Source organism: Kockiozyma suomiensis (assembly GCF_038497685.1).
Source record: "Kockiozyma suomiensis strain NRRL Y-17356 unplaced genomic scaffold V2V93scaffold_6, whole genome shotgun sequence".
Lineage (NCBI taxonomy): Eukaryota > Fungi > Ascomycota > Lipomycetes > Lipomycetales > Lipomycetaceae > Kockiozyma > Kockiozyma suomiensis.
Genome location: NW_027117669.1, coordinates 1 through 19,082, shown reverse-complemented (window position 1 = coordinate 19,082; position 19,082 = coordinate 1). Strand labels below are relative to the sequence as shown.

Genomic DNA, 19,082 nt, shown 5'->3' with positions numbered 1-19,082 from the left:
GCGAGGCCTGCGCCAAAGACAGCCTCTAACACCCTCATCGCGGCAATGGATGATCTCGACAGAATCAAGATTACCTTTGTAAGTTCAATTGATGCTATATAGCATGATAGTTAGCGATGGACAGCTGCGCGCCCAGCACGCGCGCCCCGGACATGACCTTATCGACAGACGCCGCCGCGCAGCGCCTGATTGTATTGCTGCTAGTCCTCGTTAGAGCAGCAATTACTCCCCCTTGGTGAATTTTACACGCTAACATGATGAACCAGGTCAACGATGTGCAGTTAGTACGTCGCGGAAACCACGTTAGTGGGTCCCTTCATCTGACTGCGCACCATCTCATCTTCCGTGCTGATTCTCCAGACAATTCGCGAGGAGCGCCGAAAGAAGTTTGGATTTGCTATCCCATAATGGCCCATGTTGAGCGTCGACCATTCAGTGTATTCACTGGCTTTTCTGCATTGCGCATTCGCTGTCGTGACTTTACCTTTATAGCGCTCAATTTCAAGTCTGAAGGAGATTCCCGAGCAGTATTTGATACTTTAATGGCGCTCACCTGTGTCGGTAAGCAAGCTTTTGATATTTTTTGACCATCGCTAATATATCTGCTTTTTCAGCTTCTGTGGATAATTTGTATGCATTTTTTTATCACCCTGGCTCAGCTGAGCGCAGTGTCAATACATGGAATATCTATGACCCAGTCAAAGAATATGAACGCATGGGTGTCGGCGTCCAGAATCAGCAGTGGAGAATAACAAACGTTAACGAAAATTTCGATTTCTGCCCAACATATCCTGCTATTCTTGCTGTTCCTTCAGCCATATCTGACTCTGCCTTGGTATACGCTGCTAAATATCGATCGAAAGCTAGAATACCAGCGTTATCTTATATTCACTGGCTCAACAACTGCTCGATAACACGCTGTGCTCAACCTCTGGTTGGCTTAAAGCAGAATCGATCGACTCAAGACGAGCGATTTATCGAGGCCATTTTTTGCACTACAAAGGTTGCAAACGTCTATGGCGCTTCGCAGGAAAACCTAATATGCGATGCGCGACCAACAACCAACGCAATTGCTCAAACTGCATTGGGGGCAGGATCCGAAAATATGGAAAACTACAAATTTGCAAGAAAAGTTTATTTAGGAATCGACAATATACATGTTATGCGAGACTCTTTAAATAAGGTGTACGAGGCGCTTAGAGATAGCGATATTACGCCTCTACCTCCTAATCGAGAATTACTGCATAAAAGTAACTGGCTTAAACACATTTCAACGGTCATGGAGGGTGCAGTTCTTATGGGACAGCGAATACACTACTACCACTCACATGTACTGGTACATTGCTCTGATGGCTGGGATCGCACTGCCCAATTGTCTTCGCTGGCTCAAATTTTCCTAGATCCGTATTTCCGAACGATTGATGGTTTTATTACCATAGTTGAGAAGGAATGGCTTGCTTTTGGCCATCGCTTTGCAGAGAGATGCGGTCACCTTTCTAGCGAGAAAGCATTTGTACAAGTATCTGACAAATCGGGCTCTAACGGCGCAACAATGAGCACTGCCGAGAAAGCATTCAATAGTGTATTATCTGCCGCAAAATCTGCTGCTGAAAAGGCTGCCAATAGTAGTTATGTGAATAATAATGCAAAAAATGGCGGTACTGCCGAAGGAATTGGCGGAGGTGGTCAGACGCGTGGTCTCAAATATACGGCTCCGATTTTTCATCAATTTCTCGATTGTGTGTATCAGCTGCTTTGCCAATTTCCAGACAGATTCGAGTATAACGAACGCTTTTTACGTCGGATGCTTTATCATTTGAATTCGTGCCAGTACGGCACGTTCTTGTACAATAATGAAAAGGAAAGGTTAGATGCCAACGTCCAAAATCGAGCACAAAGCGTGTGGAACTACTTTGTTGTCCGCAGGAAGGAATTTATTAACCCAAAGTATAATGAATCGTTGAATGAATTGAACAATGGAGAGTATAAGGTGATCTTCCCGGATGCAAAGAATATTCGGTGGTGGCATGAAGTTTTTGGAAGAACAGAAGAAGAGATGTCCATTGTTACTTTGAGCGGGATCGGGAGTTCGGCCACTGCAGCAGCCGCGCTTCAGCGACAAAAGCAGATGCCTAGCCAGCACGTTAGACCACCAAGCAGACGCCACCAGCAACGACTGCAGTCTCATGAAGATAGACTTCAGCGTTCTGTTGAACCGACTTACCCTAATATAGGAGGCACGCCACTTGACAGCTTTAAGGAAACAGCTACAGCGAAGTTTTCGTCATGGGCTTCATCAATTGCAGAAACTTCTAACGCCTGGGCAACTGCTGCTACGCCTTACCTAGTATCGACCTATGCTGATGCTGTGATTGAAGACGAAAAGCTTTTTCAAGAGCGTGAGAAGGAACACGGTCCTCTAGCTATAAATGGTTCGTCAGCAGTAGCTAACAGTTCTGTGGATGCCGAATTGCCTGGCGTCTGGGCTTCTAGCGACGATCCAGTCGAAAAAGCTGCGTCCCGGCCGGAGTGGATTCCAGCTCCTAAAATCGGTGATCAGCAGGAGCTGACAGACTCATTTGCCGATGAGGACTCTAGTCAGCGAAACATGTCAGCGGCCATGCCTACTGTGGGATTGCCGTCTGGAGAGATAAACAAATCTGACAAAGAGTTGATGACTAAAATCGCTGCTCTGGATTTAGATCCTCTTGACGAGTATTCGCTTACGCATAGCGGTTCTTCGGCCGCCGAATACGTTCCGGAGACAGAGTAAATGACATGGTTGTATCAATATATAGTTAAATAGGCTTTGTTTTTAGTTTGACTTTTGCTAGTACGATGTATTATGTTGCATATTGAGTTTCGTTAATAGAATTCCACAATCTATTTCTCTTTTTTGGCCTCTACCGACTCCTCCTTATTCTTGTGCTGCTTTTTCCGTTCCTTGATCTCTCTACGCTCTTGCTCAAACTTGGCCACCTCTTCTTCATCTTGAATTTCAGCCCAATACTGACCAAGCTGTAATCCCAAAACACCAAGGAGAGTAAACGCAATAATAACCTGGCTAGCGGCAATAACATTAATACCCGTAGTCTCGTCTACCTCACCCCAGTCTCCGCTCAAGACACTTGCAAACCCGGTGCGAATATTGGTCAAATATATGACAACACCGGCCATAAATAACACAAGTGATCCGCCGTCGAATAGTTTGTTTGATTCTGAAGGCTTGTAAAGTTTCGCAACAAATCCGACAAGACCAAGGCCAAGCACTATATGAAATGCATTGCGAATTATAGCTGGTTCAGTAGCAATCTGAGCATAATGTTGTTTCGACAAGTTGACCGACTCAGCCGAAGGATTATGAGTCCATAGGGTCTTGTGATCATACGTCCAGTTTACAAAGATTGAACCAAGAAAAAAAGATGTAACTAACAACCACAAATTATAAGCCCTTCTAGCACTGAAAAGATAAAAAGAAGTTACGTACCACTAAGAATCACTGCTGTAGGAAAACTTCGGCTCGAGGTAGGCATTCTGAATGATTATAAGAAAAGTTATAGTGACAACAGGTGATAGTTTCTCCACAGATCCTAAAACAAATAAATAGACAGATCAAATAATAAAAAAAGACTAGGACGGAGATAGATTCCAAAGTCTTTGAGAGAGAAGAGATTGACGAGCCAGCTAAGAAAGCTCTCGTATAGAAATTGACAAGGAGAGAACGATGTACAGAGGCAAGGGTTTTGTGTGACTTTGATCCTGTGATTATGACCCTTACCCGAAGCAGCCTGTCATGCCATAGCAGATCAGCCGGGATTTGGTTCGCTGTCGCAACGAGCCTAATTGCAGTCGACAGTATGCAATGAGTATCTATCTCAGAGAACTACAGTTTGAGGCCATAATCCTTCGACTCTTCAATTGGAACGACGTAGTTAAATTTTGCGCATAACTTTGAGCTACCCAGAGTAGTCAGCGGTTTCAATCACAACATTTATTTAACATACTGCGCAATATCAAATGTTGCAATATTTATTTGTTTTACATCAAGTGATTTGTTCAAGTAATAGAAAAACTGACTACCACTAATCGAGCCTGGTTAGCAACACCTCTCCCAAAATTGTAATTACAAAGCGCCTAATCAATAATTCTCATTGAACAACACCTATTTGTCAGAAGTCAGAGCACAATCAGAGCTGATAATGGGCTTAAATCCACCTTCCTTTGGCAGACACTCAAACTCGAAAATGTCGACCGGAACACCGAGTGTGGTGCAAGCATTAGGAATATCAACAATAGCAGCTAAATGTCCCTGCACTGGAGCACAAGACAAAAGAATATACAGCTGCTCTCCAGTGTAACCAAACTTTTTGAAGTACTCAATGAACTGGAGGCAAGTTTGCTTGTACGCAACGTTGACATCAAGGAAGTGCTGCTTTCCGTTCTCGTCGACAGAGAGGCCCTCAAAGGTGAGGTATCTCGAAGGACCATAGTGGGGTTCAACAGGACCAGGAATGTACATAGGATTCTTCATCTTCATATCGGCAACACCATTCTTAATGATCTCGCACTTAATAGTAATAACACCAGCCATCTCAATAGCGCCACAGAAAGAAATTTCGCCGTCACCCTGAGAGAAGTGAAGATCCCCGATCGAGAGACCAGCACCATCCTTGTAAACAGGAAGATAAGACTTAGATCCACGAGACAAGTTCTTGATATCGCAGTTACCTCCGTGCTCGCGGGGAGGGATAGTACGGGCACCCTCCTTGGCAACCTTAGCAGCTACCTCAGCATCACCGGCACCAGCAAAAGCATAGTTGGGGTTAGGAAGCTGAGCAACAATACGATCAGTACCGATAGAGTGGTGGTGAGCAACAAGTTCGGCTTCTCGCTCGTTCCAAGTGTCTAGAAGCTCTTGGGATGGCATACATCCCATAATACCAGGATGGATAAGACCAGGGAAACGCACACCGGGAATGTGACGCGAAGAGCAAAAGATACCTTCGAAATCCCAGATTGCTTTGGCAGCATTGGGGTAGTGAGAGTCAAGGAATCCACCACCATTGTTCTTATCGAAGATGGCACAGTATCCCCATGGCTGCTCAGGGAAGGGCTGAACATCTTGTATCTCAACAACTAGAACATCGCCAGCCTAGCACTTGATTAGTTACGCCAGAAAAGAATTCACAAACTCAATTGCAAACATAGGCTCGAGAAATCATCAGAGTAAAAAGGGAAAATGGTTACGCACCTTAGCACCTTCAACCTCAATCGGGCCAGAGAGATAGTGAATGCGAGATAAGTCGCAATTCTTGATATCGTCGGCAGAGTCGTTGTTACCAATCTGACCACCAGTCCAGTCAAGGCACTCAACATTGACAACTTCGCCAGGCTGGATCTTGCACTACGCAGAAAGAAAGAGTCAGATTAAGTCAATTAAGCAGACCGCACGTTCATATGCCTTACAGAGAAAGGAATATCGGGATGCCATCTATTGTGAAGCTGCGGTTGCTCCCAAGCAGGCTTATTAAGATCAGCCTTGACGGCAGTTCTGATCGCAGTTTTTCCCATGTCTGATATGGCTAATTGAGCTGATGGTAGGTAGAAAAAAGAGGAGACGGAGGATCGGAATAGAGCAGAAGAACAGCAAGAGAAAAGCGGGCTCTGGCGCGGAGACCGGCGTCGGCGACGAGATAGGCTTCATATCATCAAAACTTTAATCTGGTTATCTCCCAAGCCCCAGAAGCGCAAAATGCGGTACAAGAACCCATAAAATGTAAGCAAATGCATGTGTATCCTGCGGCTTATGCACTAAAGCGTATTACGATATCTACTACTCTTTCAGGAAAACACATCCCGCCAGCCTGTCGCCTAGGCTGATTGGCCCCCGACGAGATCTCCCTCCCTAATCTCGCGTTCTCAATTACTCCGTACGCTTCCAATACACTCTTAACAATTACAATGGCTATTGGTAAGTATTCGGTCAGTCAATTGACTAGACATAGGTCTCTGATATGTTTTTATAGGTCCCATTCGCACTGCTATCAAGGTTGATTTTGAGAAGCCAGCTACCGCGCAGGCCGGCTTCCACAACAGATGGCACCCCGACATCCCCTTTGCGGCCTGGGCCAAACCTGGCGAGGCATTCCATGTTGAGTGCTTTGACTGGACTGGAGGTCAGGTTAAGAATGACGACAGCGCCGACGACATCCTTGACCTCAAGCTTGATGGTGTTCACGTCCTCTCCGGCCCTATTGGAATCGAGGGTGCTGAGGTGAGCTTGGTCGAAGTGCTTGCTTTAAATTTCGCTGAACTAAATCATAATTTATATATATATAGCCAGGAGATGTACTTGTGGTCGAAATTCAGGACATTCAGCCATTTGCTTCCCAGCCTTGGGGATACACTGGTGTGCTTGACAAGGCCGCTGGCCCGTCTCTGCTGGACAACCACTTTCCTGATGCTCTGAAGGCTATCTGGGATTTCGATGGGATTTTTGCCACTTCGCGTCATATTCCCCATGTTAAATTTCCTGGACTGATCCATCCTGGAATTCTTGGTACTATGCCTTCTCCAGAGCTTCTTGCCAAATGGACCGAACGCGAAACCGAACTTTACGATCACCATGTTGAAATCAAGTCAGAACTTATGGTTGCTCGTCTTCCCATGGAAGAGGGAGTTTATGCTGGTCAGTCCATAACCCCGGAAGCTTTTGCAAAGGTTGCTAAGGAGGGAGCGCGAACCATTCCTCCGCGTGAACATGGTGGAAATGCTGATATCAAGAACTTGTCTCGGGGATCGAAAGCCTACCTTCCCGTCTTTGTCAAAGGTGCTGGCCTTTCTGTTGGGGACCTTCATTTCTCTCAGGGTGATGGTGAGATCTCATTCTGTGGCGCTATTGAGATGGCGGGTGTTATTACATTCAAGTGCTCTATTATCAAAAACGGAGTCAAAGATTTTGCTATGAATACTCCCATGTTTCTTCCCGGGCCGGTTGAAGCTCACTATGGGCCATCCAGATATCTTACTTTTGAAGGAATTTCGGTTGATGAGGATGGAAAACAGCATTTCCTTGATGCTCATGTTGCATTCAAAGGCGCGTGCCTTCAACTTATTGATTACTTTAAGCAGTTTGGTTATTCTGGCGAACAGATTTATCTCCTCCTTTCCGCGGCCCCAGTCCAGGCTCATATTGCCTCGATTGTTGATATTCCGAATTCATGTACCACTATTGGAATTCCAGCTGATATATTTGACTTTGACATTATGCCTAGAGAAGGCAAAATTGTACCCCTTGATATGGGATCATGCGCATACCTGAGTAAGAAATAAGAATTTTTATTGTCATAATATGAAGTCCGGAGTTTGTTTCTGTATCTGTTTCTACATTATTATAGTGCAAATGTTAATGAATGGTCGCAATTACTCGTTTACTGCGTAGCAGCAGTACCGCACGCCATGAAGCGCATGTAGTATGTAATCGAACAGATCTCAGCATGGCTTTACTCGGAAATCAGTCACAGAAGCAGAACACTTTCAAAAGCAGTTTATTCTATTGTTGGAGCTTGCACGTAGTTTGCTAAAATCGTTGAAGTTGTCCGAGCCCGACTTTGAGCCCGACTTAGAGGAGATTGTTACGACTAACACAGCGAACGCCGCACGGCGGTAATTACACCAACTCCATTCCCATTACCATTAGATTCTCCATTACTCCTTTACTATCATCACGACTGCTCGCTTCTTTTATTAAACAAATATATTCTGCTACTATAATAATGGACGACGAGGATAAGATTACAAACTTCTGCGCAATCACTGATTCCGATACAGCACGGGCAACGCAGTATTTAGCTGTTTGTGATGGCGATCTTGATCGCGCGGTAAACCTCTTCTTGGAGTCCGGCGGATCTACTTTAGACGGTAGTACTCAGGCCCCTGCTTCTCAATCGAATGAAGAGCCTATAGATCTGGTATGAGTTCTTCTGTCTTTCGCCTTTTACGGCTATGACTGACTCACGTTCACACAGGACGACGATGATGACGCCGCCCTCGCTGAGCGTTTACAACGCGAAGAAAATCAAAGACAAGAACCTGCTGTAAGAGAGCGGATTGCTCCCCGGACGGAAACTCTTGTTGAGGATTACGGTTATGGTTACCCGCAGCCACCGCAAGGCTCATCCTCGCGTAGTAAGCTTTTTTTCTTTCTACTGGCGGCCGTTCCCATGATATTAACTAATCCACTTGACAGCTATGAGACCTTCAGTTTTCAATCAAATTCCAGGAGTATCTTCAAACAGCTTGACAGATAAGCAATCGCGGCTAGAGCAGCTATTCCGACCACCATTTGATATTATGTCAAACTACGACATTGATACGGTATGTGCCTCTCTTACATTCTGATATGTAAGTTCCTCTAACCGATTCCTAGGCTAAATCAAAAGGTCGAGAAAGTAAAAGATGGCTACTTGTTAATGTTCAAGACCTCTCTGATTTTAACTGTCAGGTGCTAAATCGAGACTTCTGGTCTGATGAAGCGGTGAAAGAAACAGTTCGGGCAAATTTCATTTTTATGCAGTATAACAAAGATGCATATGACGGGCAAGCTTTTTTGTCTCTTTATCCGTCTCACAAATTTCCTTATATTGGAATTTTAGACCCACGGACAGGCGAAGAGATGAAGAAATGGGAAGAAATCACGTCACCAGCTGATTGGGTGATGGCGGTCCATGAATTTTTGGAAAGGTTCAGTCTCGATCCTCGATCTCGGAATCCTCTCGGAAAGATGCCAAAACACAAGGTTTGTATAAGTTTGATTTACAGGTTACTATTGAGCTACGACTGATATTTTCTGAATATAGCCATTGGATCATATGACAGAAGAAGAACAGATCAGATTTGCTCTTGAACAATCTATGGGTAAGACTGACGACGATTCGGAGGTTGCAAGCGAGATGTCGAGCGTTAGTGCAGATGAAAGTGTAGATGGCTTGACGGAAGATTTCTCAAGCTCGTCATCGTCTGCAAAGGATAAAGGAAAAAGGAAGATTGAAGTAATTGATCTTGACGATGACGACAAGATGGAGGAAGACGAAGTTCTTAGCGCTGATGGTAAGTAAAGATCTTACGCATAGTTACGTTTTGATCACCTATTCGATTATACTTACAAAGCTATTTTAGATGCTTTTGCCTCTGTTTTGCCTGTCGCACGAGACGAGCCTGCCCCTGATCCTAAAACCACAACTCGTGTCCAAATTCGACTCAGTGATGGTTCGCGTAAGATTCGCCGTTTCAATCTGACTGATCCGGTCAGATATTTATTTGAATTTGTCAAGAGCGACATACCAGAAATGCAAGGGAAATACTTTAAGATAATCAGTATGGACCGTAAAAAGCTGATCGACGTGATTGAACAGACTATTGAGGAAGCGGGATTAAAGAATGCTTCCGTGCTGGTGGAAGCTGAGGAAGATTGATAAGTCCTGTTTGTTGCGACAGCAAATTTATACTGAACGAGTTTTAGTTGGGCAGCAACATATTATTTAGTATGCAAACCCATTCTATGTTCTCTCTTATATTCGTAGTTAAAATAACTGCAATATCTATAACGCGAAAATAATGATTTGTCGAATTAAAGTTCAATTTACCAAAACTTAATCTCGCACACAGTTCCTTTTGTTTACAAAGGGTCGCAATAGTTAGACAACTCAACATTGCCATCCAAGCCAGGTGCTCGAGTCCAAACAGCGTGTCTTTCTCTCGGCATACACACCGTAACAGATTTGAAAGCTTTCACAACAGCTTTGCATTTGCTGCGACCGCCTAGTACAATACGCAAATGCCAGAGCCGGCGGCGCTTGCATCGCGCTCTTCGGGAGTAGTAAATCCGGATGATTTTTATATAAAGCAGGAAAGAATAGGCGGCGGGAGCTTTGGGAATGTGTACAAAGCGTAAGTTATACCCAGAAAGTGACCTGCAAATCACTAACAATCGTAACAGTGTTGATCGGAAATCTGGTGGCCCTGTAGCCATCAAGGTCATTGATCTCGAAACAGCCGATGATGATGTTGACGATATTGTCCAAGAGATCAAGATATTGAGCCAGATGAAATCACGTTATGTAACCCAGTACTTTGGAAGTTATCTTCACGGCGCACACCTTTGGATAGTAATGGAATACTGCGGAGGTGGCTCCTGCGCAGACTTACTGAAGGCGGGAATCATCCCCGAGGATTATATTGCTATCATTATGAGAGAGATCTTGAAAGGGCTTGTGTATTTGCATTCTGAGAGAAAAATTCATCGGGATATAAAAGCTGCCAATGTATTGCTTACAGCAAGTGGAGAAATCAAACTAGCAGATTTTGGAGTTAGCGGACAGTTAACTGCGAGCACTCTGAAGAAGAGAACTTTTGTTGGAACGCCGGTATGCTCCTTTTCATTGTCGGTCACGCTTTTACTGCTTTATGTTAACACTCTACTCTTCAGTTTTGGATGGCTCCCGAGGTTATTAAAATGAGCGGATACGACTTCAAGGCTGACATATGGTCACTGGGGATCACCGCGATTGAGCTGGCTAAAGGCGAGCCTCCGCTTTCCCATATCCACCCAATGACCGTGTTATTGCTTATTCCAAAGCACTCCCCCCCTCTTTTAGAAGGAGATTTTTCAAGAAATTTCAAAGAGTTTGTGGAGTGCTGCTTGAAGAAAGATCCACGCCAGGTGAGTAACCAGTATTCTATGTTCATTAGCTCGAAACTTATCTTTACTATATGCAGAGACTACCCGCCAAAGAATTATTAAAACTAAAGTTTATTCGGTCTGCCAAAAAGAGCACACTTTTACTCGAATTGATTGAGAGAAAAAATAATTTCCTGCTAGAGAAATATAAACGACACACAAGCGAACAGAGCGCTGCCTCATACACTAATACCAACAATTTTTTAACCGGAAAAACTGATGCATCCGGGTGGGAATTCGACACAGTCAAGCCAAATGGAATGCTCAAAAATTTACAACAGGATGAAACAATCCAAGCAAAGTTCAATACGATCAGAATGAAGCGCATCCCGTCTGGCCCGGCAGGACACAATCTGGCCGGAGCCGCAGTCCAAGAACTTCAAGTAAGCAAGCGGAGAATATCACAACGTGCTGCTCTATCTGATCCGCCCGACGTGCTAGACAGGCATCAAATATTATCACAGCTGGACCTGAATAACGCGCCTTCAACCCAAAATACAGCCATGATGGAATCGATTGGTGCCGACAACAACACTTTCGAATCAGATGCTTATGGCCCTGCTGAGCGACATTCTAATCGTACTAGTCTTGATGCATCTGTAAAGCCAATTCAGCGACATTCAGCACATTTATCACAAGAACATCTGTTCACGCCCTCTTCGTCTCCAAGAGTTCTCCATACGCCTCATGGATTACAGGATTTGGTTATTACCGATGACGATGACGATGAAATTGGCTTTGTTCGAGAGGATGTAAATAATGATCAAGTTTCGGAAGCGACAGAATCGATGTCTCAGCAACAATTGAACAGTCTGAGAACACCAAAACACGAGGAAGACGTTTTTGCGGATTACAATTCTGACAGCGATCTTGACTCAAAGGCAGAAAGTGTCGGTGTCTTCCAGGGGCTCATACTTCCAGCTTTGTACGAGTTAGAACGCCGGTCTCGTACAGAGAAGACTCGCGCGGTGGTGAGGAGGCTTAAAAATGCTATTCAAGCCGCTGAAATTGAAGAACCAGGTATTGGTGAAACTCTAGTGGAAGAGTTGTATAGAGGCTTGAGAAGCGTAAACATAATTTAGAAGCTCGGAAACGCATCTTTAACATGGCAAAAGGGCCGTTTACAGACACCATTCAATCGAAATTCATGCAATACATTCATTTACCGCCATTAATAATAGCGCCCTAGTAAGATCATCGTCAAATAAATCTTCTTTGCCTGCCTGTATATATCTCTTCCAGAGAATTTGCAGCATCTGCTTTAAAATTGATATATTGCTCTATGGAGTCACCAGGTGGCTTCCCGTAGAGTGGAAATGCTATTTTTTTACCTTCTTTGTAAGACGATCTGCCTCGCAGCCTTTGCCTATGTCACTCTTTTTGCTCTTCATTTTACGTTTTATCCCCTTAATAGTAGCATCCGACATTTCCACATCCACCACTCCCTGTGAATCAAAGCTTGGGTCGTGGCATGCTGTCTTTGATTTATGCTTTGATTTATGCTCACTGACAGGGTGGGGTTGCTCTGGCATCGATGCTGGTAAATCTGATAAGCAGGAAGATTCCGGTGAATGAGTGCGCTTCGATTTTGATATCTTGCTACTTTTTTTTTCCATCTTCCGTTTCCGCTTCTTTTCTGAATGGGGAATCTCTGAATCGCCCCGCTTGTGCTTCTTGCTGGAGTGCCGATTAGGGTCTTCCTTATCTTCGCAATGCTTATGTTTTCGCCTCTTCTTAACTGAAGCCGCATTTTGCCTGTGTTCATCGGCTCTGATTTTAGATTCCATCGGCTCAGACTTTCGGTCTTCAATTACAACCTGATCTTCTGTTATCGTAGCCCCTAGTTCTTCTCCCATAACAAATTTAACGCGCGAGCCCCATTTTCCAACGCGGTTATATGATTGACTGATTTTCAGCTCTGATTCCCAAATGGATGTTTTCTGCTCCGGCGCAGAGGTTATGGTTGTGGTATTACTTGTGACGGTTTCCGTCTCCATTTTTTCAGAGTCATCAGTGTTTAGTCGATTCAGTAAAGCTTGGAAAGAATCCAAACCAGGAGCCCAGTTATTTGCATCTTGATTAGCTATAGCTGTTTTTGCTCCTAAACCCAAAGTGTCATCTTTTAATGATATTTTGACATGGCTAGTTATTGCATGTTTAGCTGTCGATGATCCTAATCCGGCTCCAGGTTTCCACCCCATTTTTTCTAAGTGACGATGACCGAAACGCTCAGTATCTAGAAACAAATTATAGCATATTCAATACCAGTCATATCTAAAAGAACTAAAATATCCTACCTCTAGACCATGTTGTATTTTGCGGATCATATGCCAACTTTTGGCGATTTCTAGGCGCAGCCAGACCAACCATATTATTTGGAACTTAGGTCTATGGCTCTGTCTCTTTGCAGGATTACTAAAAAATTCGGAAATATTGACTGTAGAATTTCTTCCAACTGACAACGGCTTAAAAAACAAATAAAGCAAGCGATTTCGGCGTAGCTTTATCTGAAAAATCGTGCAATGATATCTCAATCATCAAAAATTTTCTAAGCTTGGGAGTTTCACTCACCTAACCCGAAATCGAAATTAAAATTGAAGGAGGTACAACAAATATCCACTCCCAAGTACGTTATATATATTCGAAATCTCGCACATATCAAATTATCTATAAACAGTTAACTTTATAATCAATAAAAAATTGTTTCTGTATTCAATATGCGCTATGTAAGATCGTTCAAAAGCATCTATCGTCTAATCAGCTAGTACAGACTATAAAATTCTACAAACTATTATATTGTAGCACAACGTAAATTAACAAATTAAAAGATTGCAAACCCATAAAATACCAATATTCACAATACGCCGCTGGATTTATCTGCACAAAAAAAAGAAAAGAAAAAGGAGAAACGAGAAAGGAAAAAAGAAACCTAACAGATCAACTAGCTTAAGTCCGGCACCTGCATTTTAGCAAAAGAATGTGAGGAGCCTTCTTGTGAAGGTATAAATGATGGAAGAGGCTCTTTGAGTAATGTGTCCCATTTGTTATCCCAAGAGCGATCATCTTCCATAAGCGCAGCAAACTGGAGCAAGCTGTCGTTGTCAAAAAGTGACTCGGAAAAATCACACAGGTTGATGCTACGCTGATCAAAGGGCATCGCAGGCTCAGCGCTAAAACACTCAACAGAAGGCTCACTGGTTGAGGGGATGGCAGTTTCAGGAGTGGTATGTAGCGAAGAACTATTATAGGGTGTCGAGGATGGGAAAGATGCGTTCGAAGCTTCTGCAATTGGTTCATCTAACGTGCTCATAGGAGTCTGATTAGGTCCAACATTATTAGAAGTTTCATTAAAACTATATTCTGAGAATTTTAAAATTTCAGAAAGCGCCTGATCAGTTGAATTAACAGATGAATTTTCTGGAGCGATGATCTCGGTCTCGTTTTTGCCACCATTCGCAATCAGATAAGCTTGCGCAAATATAGTCTGCAGGTCATTATACTTCGAGAATGCTTCTTTTCCAGGCTTCTTAGCGGATGACTCCATTTTCGTAGCGATATTTTTATATTCTGGAGCCAAAGTAGACGAAACAAGAGGCAGTCCAATAGGATTCAAATAACCTATCTTCAGCCAGACTCCAGTCCGAAGCTTGTTAATTGCCAGCCACATACTCCGCACAGCTTCGGAGGTGTCCATTACCTTCATGAAATGAAGAACTTTGAAAACATTTTCGACCGCCAGCAGCCTTTCGTCAGCAATATTATAGCTACCTGGCTCAGGCAGCACAGGCTTGTTTAAATACATATCCTGTAAAAGAATGAGTATTGCGTGGAAAGGCTGGATGGTCCTAATATACCACATAAATATTAAAAAGTCCGGCATTCTAGCAAAACCTAGAAAGTAATTGATGGTGTTAATAGCAGATCGGATAACGCGATCACGAACAGAAGGCTCGCCATCAGTACCCTTATGCAAATTAAGGCTAGAATCCTTCAAGTAATTTGGATGGTGCAGGTAAGTGTAAGCTTTTTCGACAACAAGATGAGAAAATTGATACATCCAAGCAGCAACAACATTCTGTCGCGGATCCACATTCTCTTTAAGCGGAGCGTTAGGATCCTTAAGACAATCAAGATGCTTCCATCGAATAGCCATCCGCTCCTTCAAATTAATGATTTCTTTATCAAGCTTGTCAATCTGGTTGACTCCACATCTTTGAACACCATACACTGCCAGCAAAATCACGCAGTTTAGCAGAGACGCCTCAGATATCGAGTTTGCAAGTATGATACACGGATCTATTCGATCCTTATACTCAATACCATCTATTATCATGTATTCGCTAGGAAGTCTCACATCATTTTCTGAGCGGTGTACAATAGGCGGCAATCCTTGAGACATTGATATGATGTAATCAAGATATACAAGATGCCACCACAGCAGTCGTCGAGACTGCGCCAGTTCGATGTCAAATTGATCTTTAAAATTAGAAGGATCACGATGTAGTCCCATTAATTGGGCCACTCGAATGAGCATAGCAACGGAAGAAGTTCCGTGGTCACTCGCATGAGCCAGCGCACAAGAGTGCCATATTACACTAGCTTGTAGGCATTGTAGTGACGTTTGAGAAGGAAATTGAGAAGCAGCTAGCGATAGCTCAACAGCAATTTTGTATTTATTTTGCAAAGCTCGATGATCTTTCAACAAGTCATCCTGAGCTTTCTGTCTCAGCATTATCTCGTGTGCAGTCAGAGGCTCTTCACCACCAAAAACTTCAAACATTGAGCTCTCACAGATACTAAGAGTGGCAGAAAAAAATATAGCAAACAGCAAAGGTAAAAACTGGGCATCAAAATCTGCATGAGACTGCAGTGCCATCCAGAATATGTCATACTTTTTGATAATGGCGTAACGATTAAGAATCGGGATTGCCGGATGAACGGCGTTGAAAAAGTGTTCAAAAAGAGCGTCCGAACTAGCTTTATCAGGGAGCATAGATTTTAGCACGTCAATGGCAGCATCAGAAGACGTTGAAAAATAAGCTAGCAGCATGGCTGTTGCTGCTTCATTTTGAGCAATAACATCCATCTGAAAGGCTTTGTTGCGAGATTTCAACATACTCCCCACGTCAACAAGCTGTATGTCAAAGGAGCAAATTAATATATACCATTCAAGGAATAAAATAAAGAGGACAGCGTACCTCTTTGAAATAAGCGCCCCAGAATACTCCGTTTGTGTATCGCGACTGACCAGTATTAGTGTCCACAGTTAGGTATCCGGGCTCAATCTTTCGCGTTGGTGTAGCTATCGGATGATTGACTGTTCTCGTGCTCCGAACTTTAGTCACATTCACCTCAGGGGAGTTTTTATTGTTCAAATCACAGTCTTCATACTCGTTGTTAACACTGAAGTCTGCGCGTTTCTGGCTTGGGTTGGCTGATTTATCCGTATAATATTCACAAGTCAAATCAAGACGATCGCAGTTCGAGCATGGTATTATTTTGTCACATTTCACCTTTCGGCGATGGCAGTTAACACAAGATTTAATAACTCTTCGTTTAGGGACCATCTGATGATGATTCTTTCGTTTAGCATCAGTAGGAAGCGCTCCGGAATCGTCAAAAACAGTGCTTGCCGACTGCGCACCGACTGTTGAAGCAAAATCCATAATCCGACAATTTGCAAGCACAGTCGCTAATAAGTTTTCTTAATACGCAGGCATTCAAGTAGAGGTGCTTAATGAGCAGACATTCACGCAGAAATATAATAATAATACTGTGCTTAGGAATTGGAACTAGCTCGGCCGAGTTGGGAGAGTTTGCATAATTACGTCACACTTGCCGAGCAGCTGTGTTACCCTAGCGCTTCTTCATCTAGATATCTTTCTGATATACACACGCCTACTTCTGATCATATCCTAATTTATTACTTTTAAATGTGGAGTTGTCTTAAAGATGCTATATCCTATTGACCAGAAGATATTTTGAGGCTAAGAAGAAAATATAACCTTTTATTTATGAAGCTCAATAACCTATTCATATCACATCATACGCCTATCATACAGAAACATGATCCCAACCAAACACACACCATCATTACTTTGAACCTATATTTCGAACTTGAAATCGTGAAGCTGAAGTAAACTCAATTTAACCGCTTGCCAGTGCCCAAGCTATGCCTAACATCATAACTAGAGCGACAGTAGTCAAAATACCAGCCCCAGCTCGGTCACCAGTGGAAATATTATCATTGTATACGTATACAGAAGATGGTGTTCCAGTCTCATTCATATCTGGGGAAGATCCTCCACTTTGAGCTGTATATGGCGCAGGAACAGATCCTATTAGAAGATTTTGGGTGACCTCAAGGGCGCTCATTTGCTGACCAAGACCCCATGTGTTATCCCACCCTACCTCCATCCAAGTTGTACCACAAGTTACACCGTCACTACCTCCTACACAAGATTGAGAGACTCCATTAGTCACGGTAGATTGCAAGAGACTAATTATAGCGCTATAGGTATCTGGAGCCAGCTGAGTAGTAAGGCCAAGGAAGCGTGCAAAATAGGCCTTGAAAGATTGCTGATCCGTGTTGCATCTTTGGACTCCCTCGCAGGCAGCTTCATACATTACACCGGAGGAATCGAAAAAAACGTTCATTCCATTTAGAATCCCTTTAACGCGGTCAGACCAAATCGTATTTTCGGTATAATTGTATAGATAAGCTGATCCAGCCAAAAAAATTGCCGCGTTGTAGGTCCACTGATACTTACTAATATCAGTACAGTTATCTGATGTGCTGGCACCATCATAAAAGTAGTAGACGCTCGTATCTATAAAATTAACTTCATCTAGCCAGTTCCAGACTTTTTCGGCCCATTCAACATATGTGTCGTTGCCGGTATAACGCGCTAGGCGTGCAGCCATCATAAAAAGACCAGCATTCGAAATAGTATTTTTATAGTCATAGCCATTGTTGAATTGAAAAATTTGCCAACGCAAGCCACCTCCGCAGTATACAGTGTCCCATCTTGCGGCCATTGACTCGAATACTAACTGCGACAGTGAAAGCCACTGCGGTGAACCGGAAGGCGGATTTGTAAAGTTTCGTTCAGCTGCAGCCATAGAGACAAAGCCCCAAAAAGCTTGATCGTCATTTCCTTCAGTGGTAACTTCAGACTTTGGCATGAAAGTCCAATTCGGGCCCACATTTGCTAGAAGAGCCTCGCTGAGCTGACTGTTATAAGTTTCATCGCCGGTGTAAAACCAATAGTCTAAAAGACTGCCCCACGCTCCGCCAGCCTCCCACCAATAATAAGGAGAAACAAATTTCCCAACAGTACCGTCAGAAGTATTTCCGTTATAGTATGACATGAGTCCGTGGGAGAACACGAATGCAGCTTTTTTGATAGATGCTAAGAAGACGAAGGAGTCAGCCAAAATTTCTGAGGTCGAACTTATAAACTATAAAAGTTCATATATACCTGGATCACCAACATCAATATCAATTGCTCTCACAGGCGAAATTATAGATACAGCCAGACAGACTGCTAGAAAAAGACGAGAAAGCATGATGATGAAATTATCGAAGAGAAGCCGGATGATTTTTGCGCAGCGAAAAGCACGCGTTATTTTATCTTTTACTGAGCCAAGTTGTAAGATAAAAAGAAAAATGTTCAAGAAAAAATAGAAAACAGGCCACCGAATGTCAGGCCCGCGTATTGACAAGAGAAATCGACAAGGGAAATCGACAAGATGCTATCTGGAGACAAGGAGGCATGAATGGCAAAAGGAAGAAGCAAGGCTGAATAAGACCGCAACCCCTTACCCGCGTTGCATCTGCTTAAAATAGGATGAAAATGTGGACTATTCCGAAAGCGGTTACCCTATTTTTAAATTAGAGGATTTTAAAGTTTGTTTCTTCGCAGAGAATAATGTTTAGAGCTACTGCAATTTTTAAGTGCTCGAGTCAACCATGGTTAAAAAGCTGTGTATATTTAATTTAGAGTGTAAAGTTTTATGCTGATTCTGCTGGCTGAGAACACTGGTCTAATTAGTCGCTCGGGCACTCTCTTCGGCCTTCTACAGTTGCTATTGAACGCGAATTCTCACAAATAGCCCTAACCCGAAACTATATTGAACGCGTCAAGCGAGTTCAAAAAAGACGCGTCAGATAGACTAATATATTGTTTTGGTCTTCTTATTCCAACTAAAAAACTAATACAGCTTGATTAAAGCCTGAATTTCAGCTGCCGTGATACTTATAGTAGATATTACTAGGTTTGATAACCAACTAGTAGGGTTTAGTAGGGTTTAGTAGGGTTTTAGTAGGGTTTTAGTAGGGTTT

At 43.2% G+C, this 19,082-nt stretch overlaps 9 protein-coding genes across 9 annotated transcripts; 4 read left to right on the top strand and 5 right to left on the bottom strand.

Annotated features, from left to right (window-relative positions):
* Positions 1–168: 168 nt before the first annotated feature.
* On the top strand, positions 169–2,828 carry V2V93DRAFT_213229 (protein-tyrosine phosphatase-like protein). The gene is made up of 2 exons (XM_066907026.1): positions 169–561; positions 615–2,828. Exons 1-2 carry the CDS (start codon positions 255–257, stop codon positions 2,771–2,773), a joined length of 2,466 nt encoding a protein of 821 aa, XP_066765949.1. The 5' UTR covers positions 169–254; the 3' UTR covers positions 2,774–2,828.
* On the bottom strand, positions 2,816–3,758 carry V2V93DRAFT_345571 (Shr3 amino acid permease chaperone). Its single transcript, XM_066907884.1, has 2 exons — positions 3,488–3,758; positions 2,816–3,428 (listed from the first exon to the last, which is right to left on the bottom strand). Exons 1-2 carry the CDS (start codon positions 3,531–3,533, stop codon positions 2,884–2,886), a joined length of 591 nt encoding a protein of 196 aa, XP_066765948.1. The 5' UTR covers positions 3,534–3,758; the 3' UTR covers positions 2,816–2,883.
* V2V93DRAFT_368325 (Acetamidase/Formamidase) lies at positions 3,759–5,734 on the bottom strand. Its single transcript, XM_066909768.1, has 3 exons — positions 5,467–5,734; positions 5,252–5,404; positions 3,759–5,152 (listed from the first exon to the last, which is right to left on the bottom strand). The coding sequence occupies exons 1-3, from the start codon at positions 5,569–5,571 to the stop codon at positions 4,163–4,165; spliced, it is 1,248 nt and encodes a 415-aa protein (XP_066765947.1). The 5' UTR covers positions 5,572–5,734; the 3' UTR covers positions 3,759–4,162.
* V2V93DRAFT_368324 (Acetamidase/Formamidase) lies at positions 5,698–7,591 on the top strand. The gene is made up of 4 exons (XM_066909767.1): positions 5,698–5,776; positions 5,847–5,971; positions 6,027–6,274; positions 6,340–7,591. The coding sequence occupies exons 2-4, from the start codon at positions 5,962–5,964 to the stop codon at positions 7,330–7,332; spliced, it is 1,251 nt and encodes a 416-aa protein (XP_066765946.1). The 5' UTR covers positions 5,698–5,776; positions 5,847–5,961; the 3' UTR covers positions 7,333–7,591.
* A 25-nt stretch (positions 7,592–7,616) lies between these two features.
* V2V93DRAFT_385825 (uncharacterized protein) lies at positions 7,617–9,625 on the top strand. Its single transcript, XM_066912250.1, has 6 exons — positions 7,617–7,970; positions 8,028–8,187; positions 8,249–8,376; positions 8,429–8,797; positions 8,859–9,108; positions 9,178–9,625. The coding sequence occupies exons 1-6, from the start codon at positions 7,776–7,778 to the stop codon at positions 9,471–9,473; spliced, it is 1,398 nt and encodes a 465-aa protein (XP_066765945.1). The 5' UTR covers positions 7,617–7,775; the 3' UTR covers positions 9,474–9,625.
* A 210-nt stretch (positions 9,626–9,835) lies between these two features.
* Positions 9,836–11,820, top strand: V2V93DRAFT_323923 (kinase-like domain-containing protein; the record flags this gene model as incomplete). The annotated part of the gene is made up of 5 exons (XM_066907453.1): positions 9,836–9,948; positions 9,998–10,424; positions 10,487–10,720; positions 10,777–11,505; positions 11,572–11,820. 5 exons carry the CDS (start codon positions 9,836–9,838, stop codon positions 11,818–11,820), a joined length of 1,752 nt encoding a protein of 583 aa, XP_066765944.1.
* A 118-nt stretch (positions 11,821–11,938) lies between these two features.
* On the bottom strand, positions 11,939–13,325 carry V2V93DRAFT_213182 (uncharacterized protein). Its single transcript, XM_066907025.1, has 2 exons — positions 13,036–13,325; positions 11,939–12,974 (listed from the first exon to the last, which is right to left on the bottom strand). The coding sequence occupies exons 1-2, from the start codon at positions 13,106–13,108 to the stop codon at positions 12,058–12,060; spliced, it is 990 nt and encodes a 329-aa protein (XP_066765943.1). The 5' UTR covers positions 13,109–13,325; the 3' UTR covers positions 11,939–12,057.
* A 121-nt stretch (positions 13,326–13,446) lies between these two features.
* On the bottom strand, positions 13,447–16,514 carry V2V93DRAFT_334519 (fungal-specific transcription factor domain-containing protein). The gene is made up of 2 exons (XM_066907707.1): positions 15,937–16,514; positions 13,447–15,872 (listed from the first exon to the last, which is right to left on the bottom strand). Exons 1-2 carry the CDS (start codon positions 16,402–16,404, stop codon positions 13,680–13,682), a joined length of 2,661 nt encoding a protein of 886 aa, XP_066765942.1. The 5' UTR covers positions 16,405–16,514; the 3' UTR covers positions 13,447–13,679.
* A 132-nt stretch (positions 16,515–16,646) lies between these two features.
* Positions 16,647–18,599, bottom strand: V2V93DRAFT_368314 (glycoside hydrolase). The gene has a single exon (XM_066909766.1). The coding sequence runs from the start codon at positions 18,107–18,109 to the stop codon at positions 16,886–16,888; it is 1,224 nt and encodes a 407-aa protein (XP_066765941.1). The 5' UTR covers positions 18,110–18,599; the 3' UTR covers positions 16,647–16,885.
* Between the last annotated feature and the right edge of the window lie 483 nt (positions 18,600–19,082).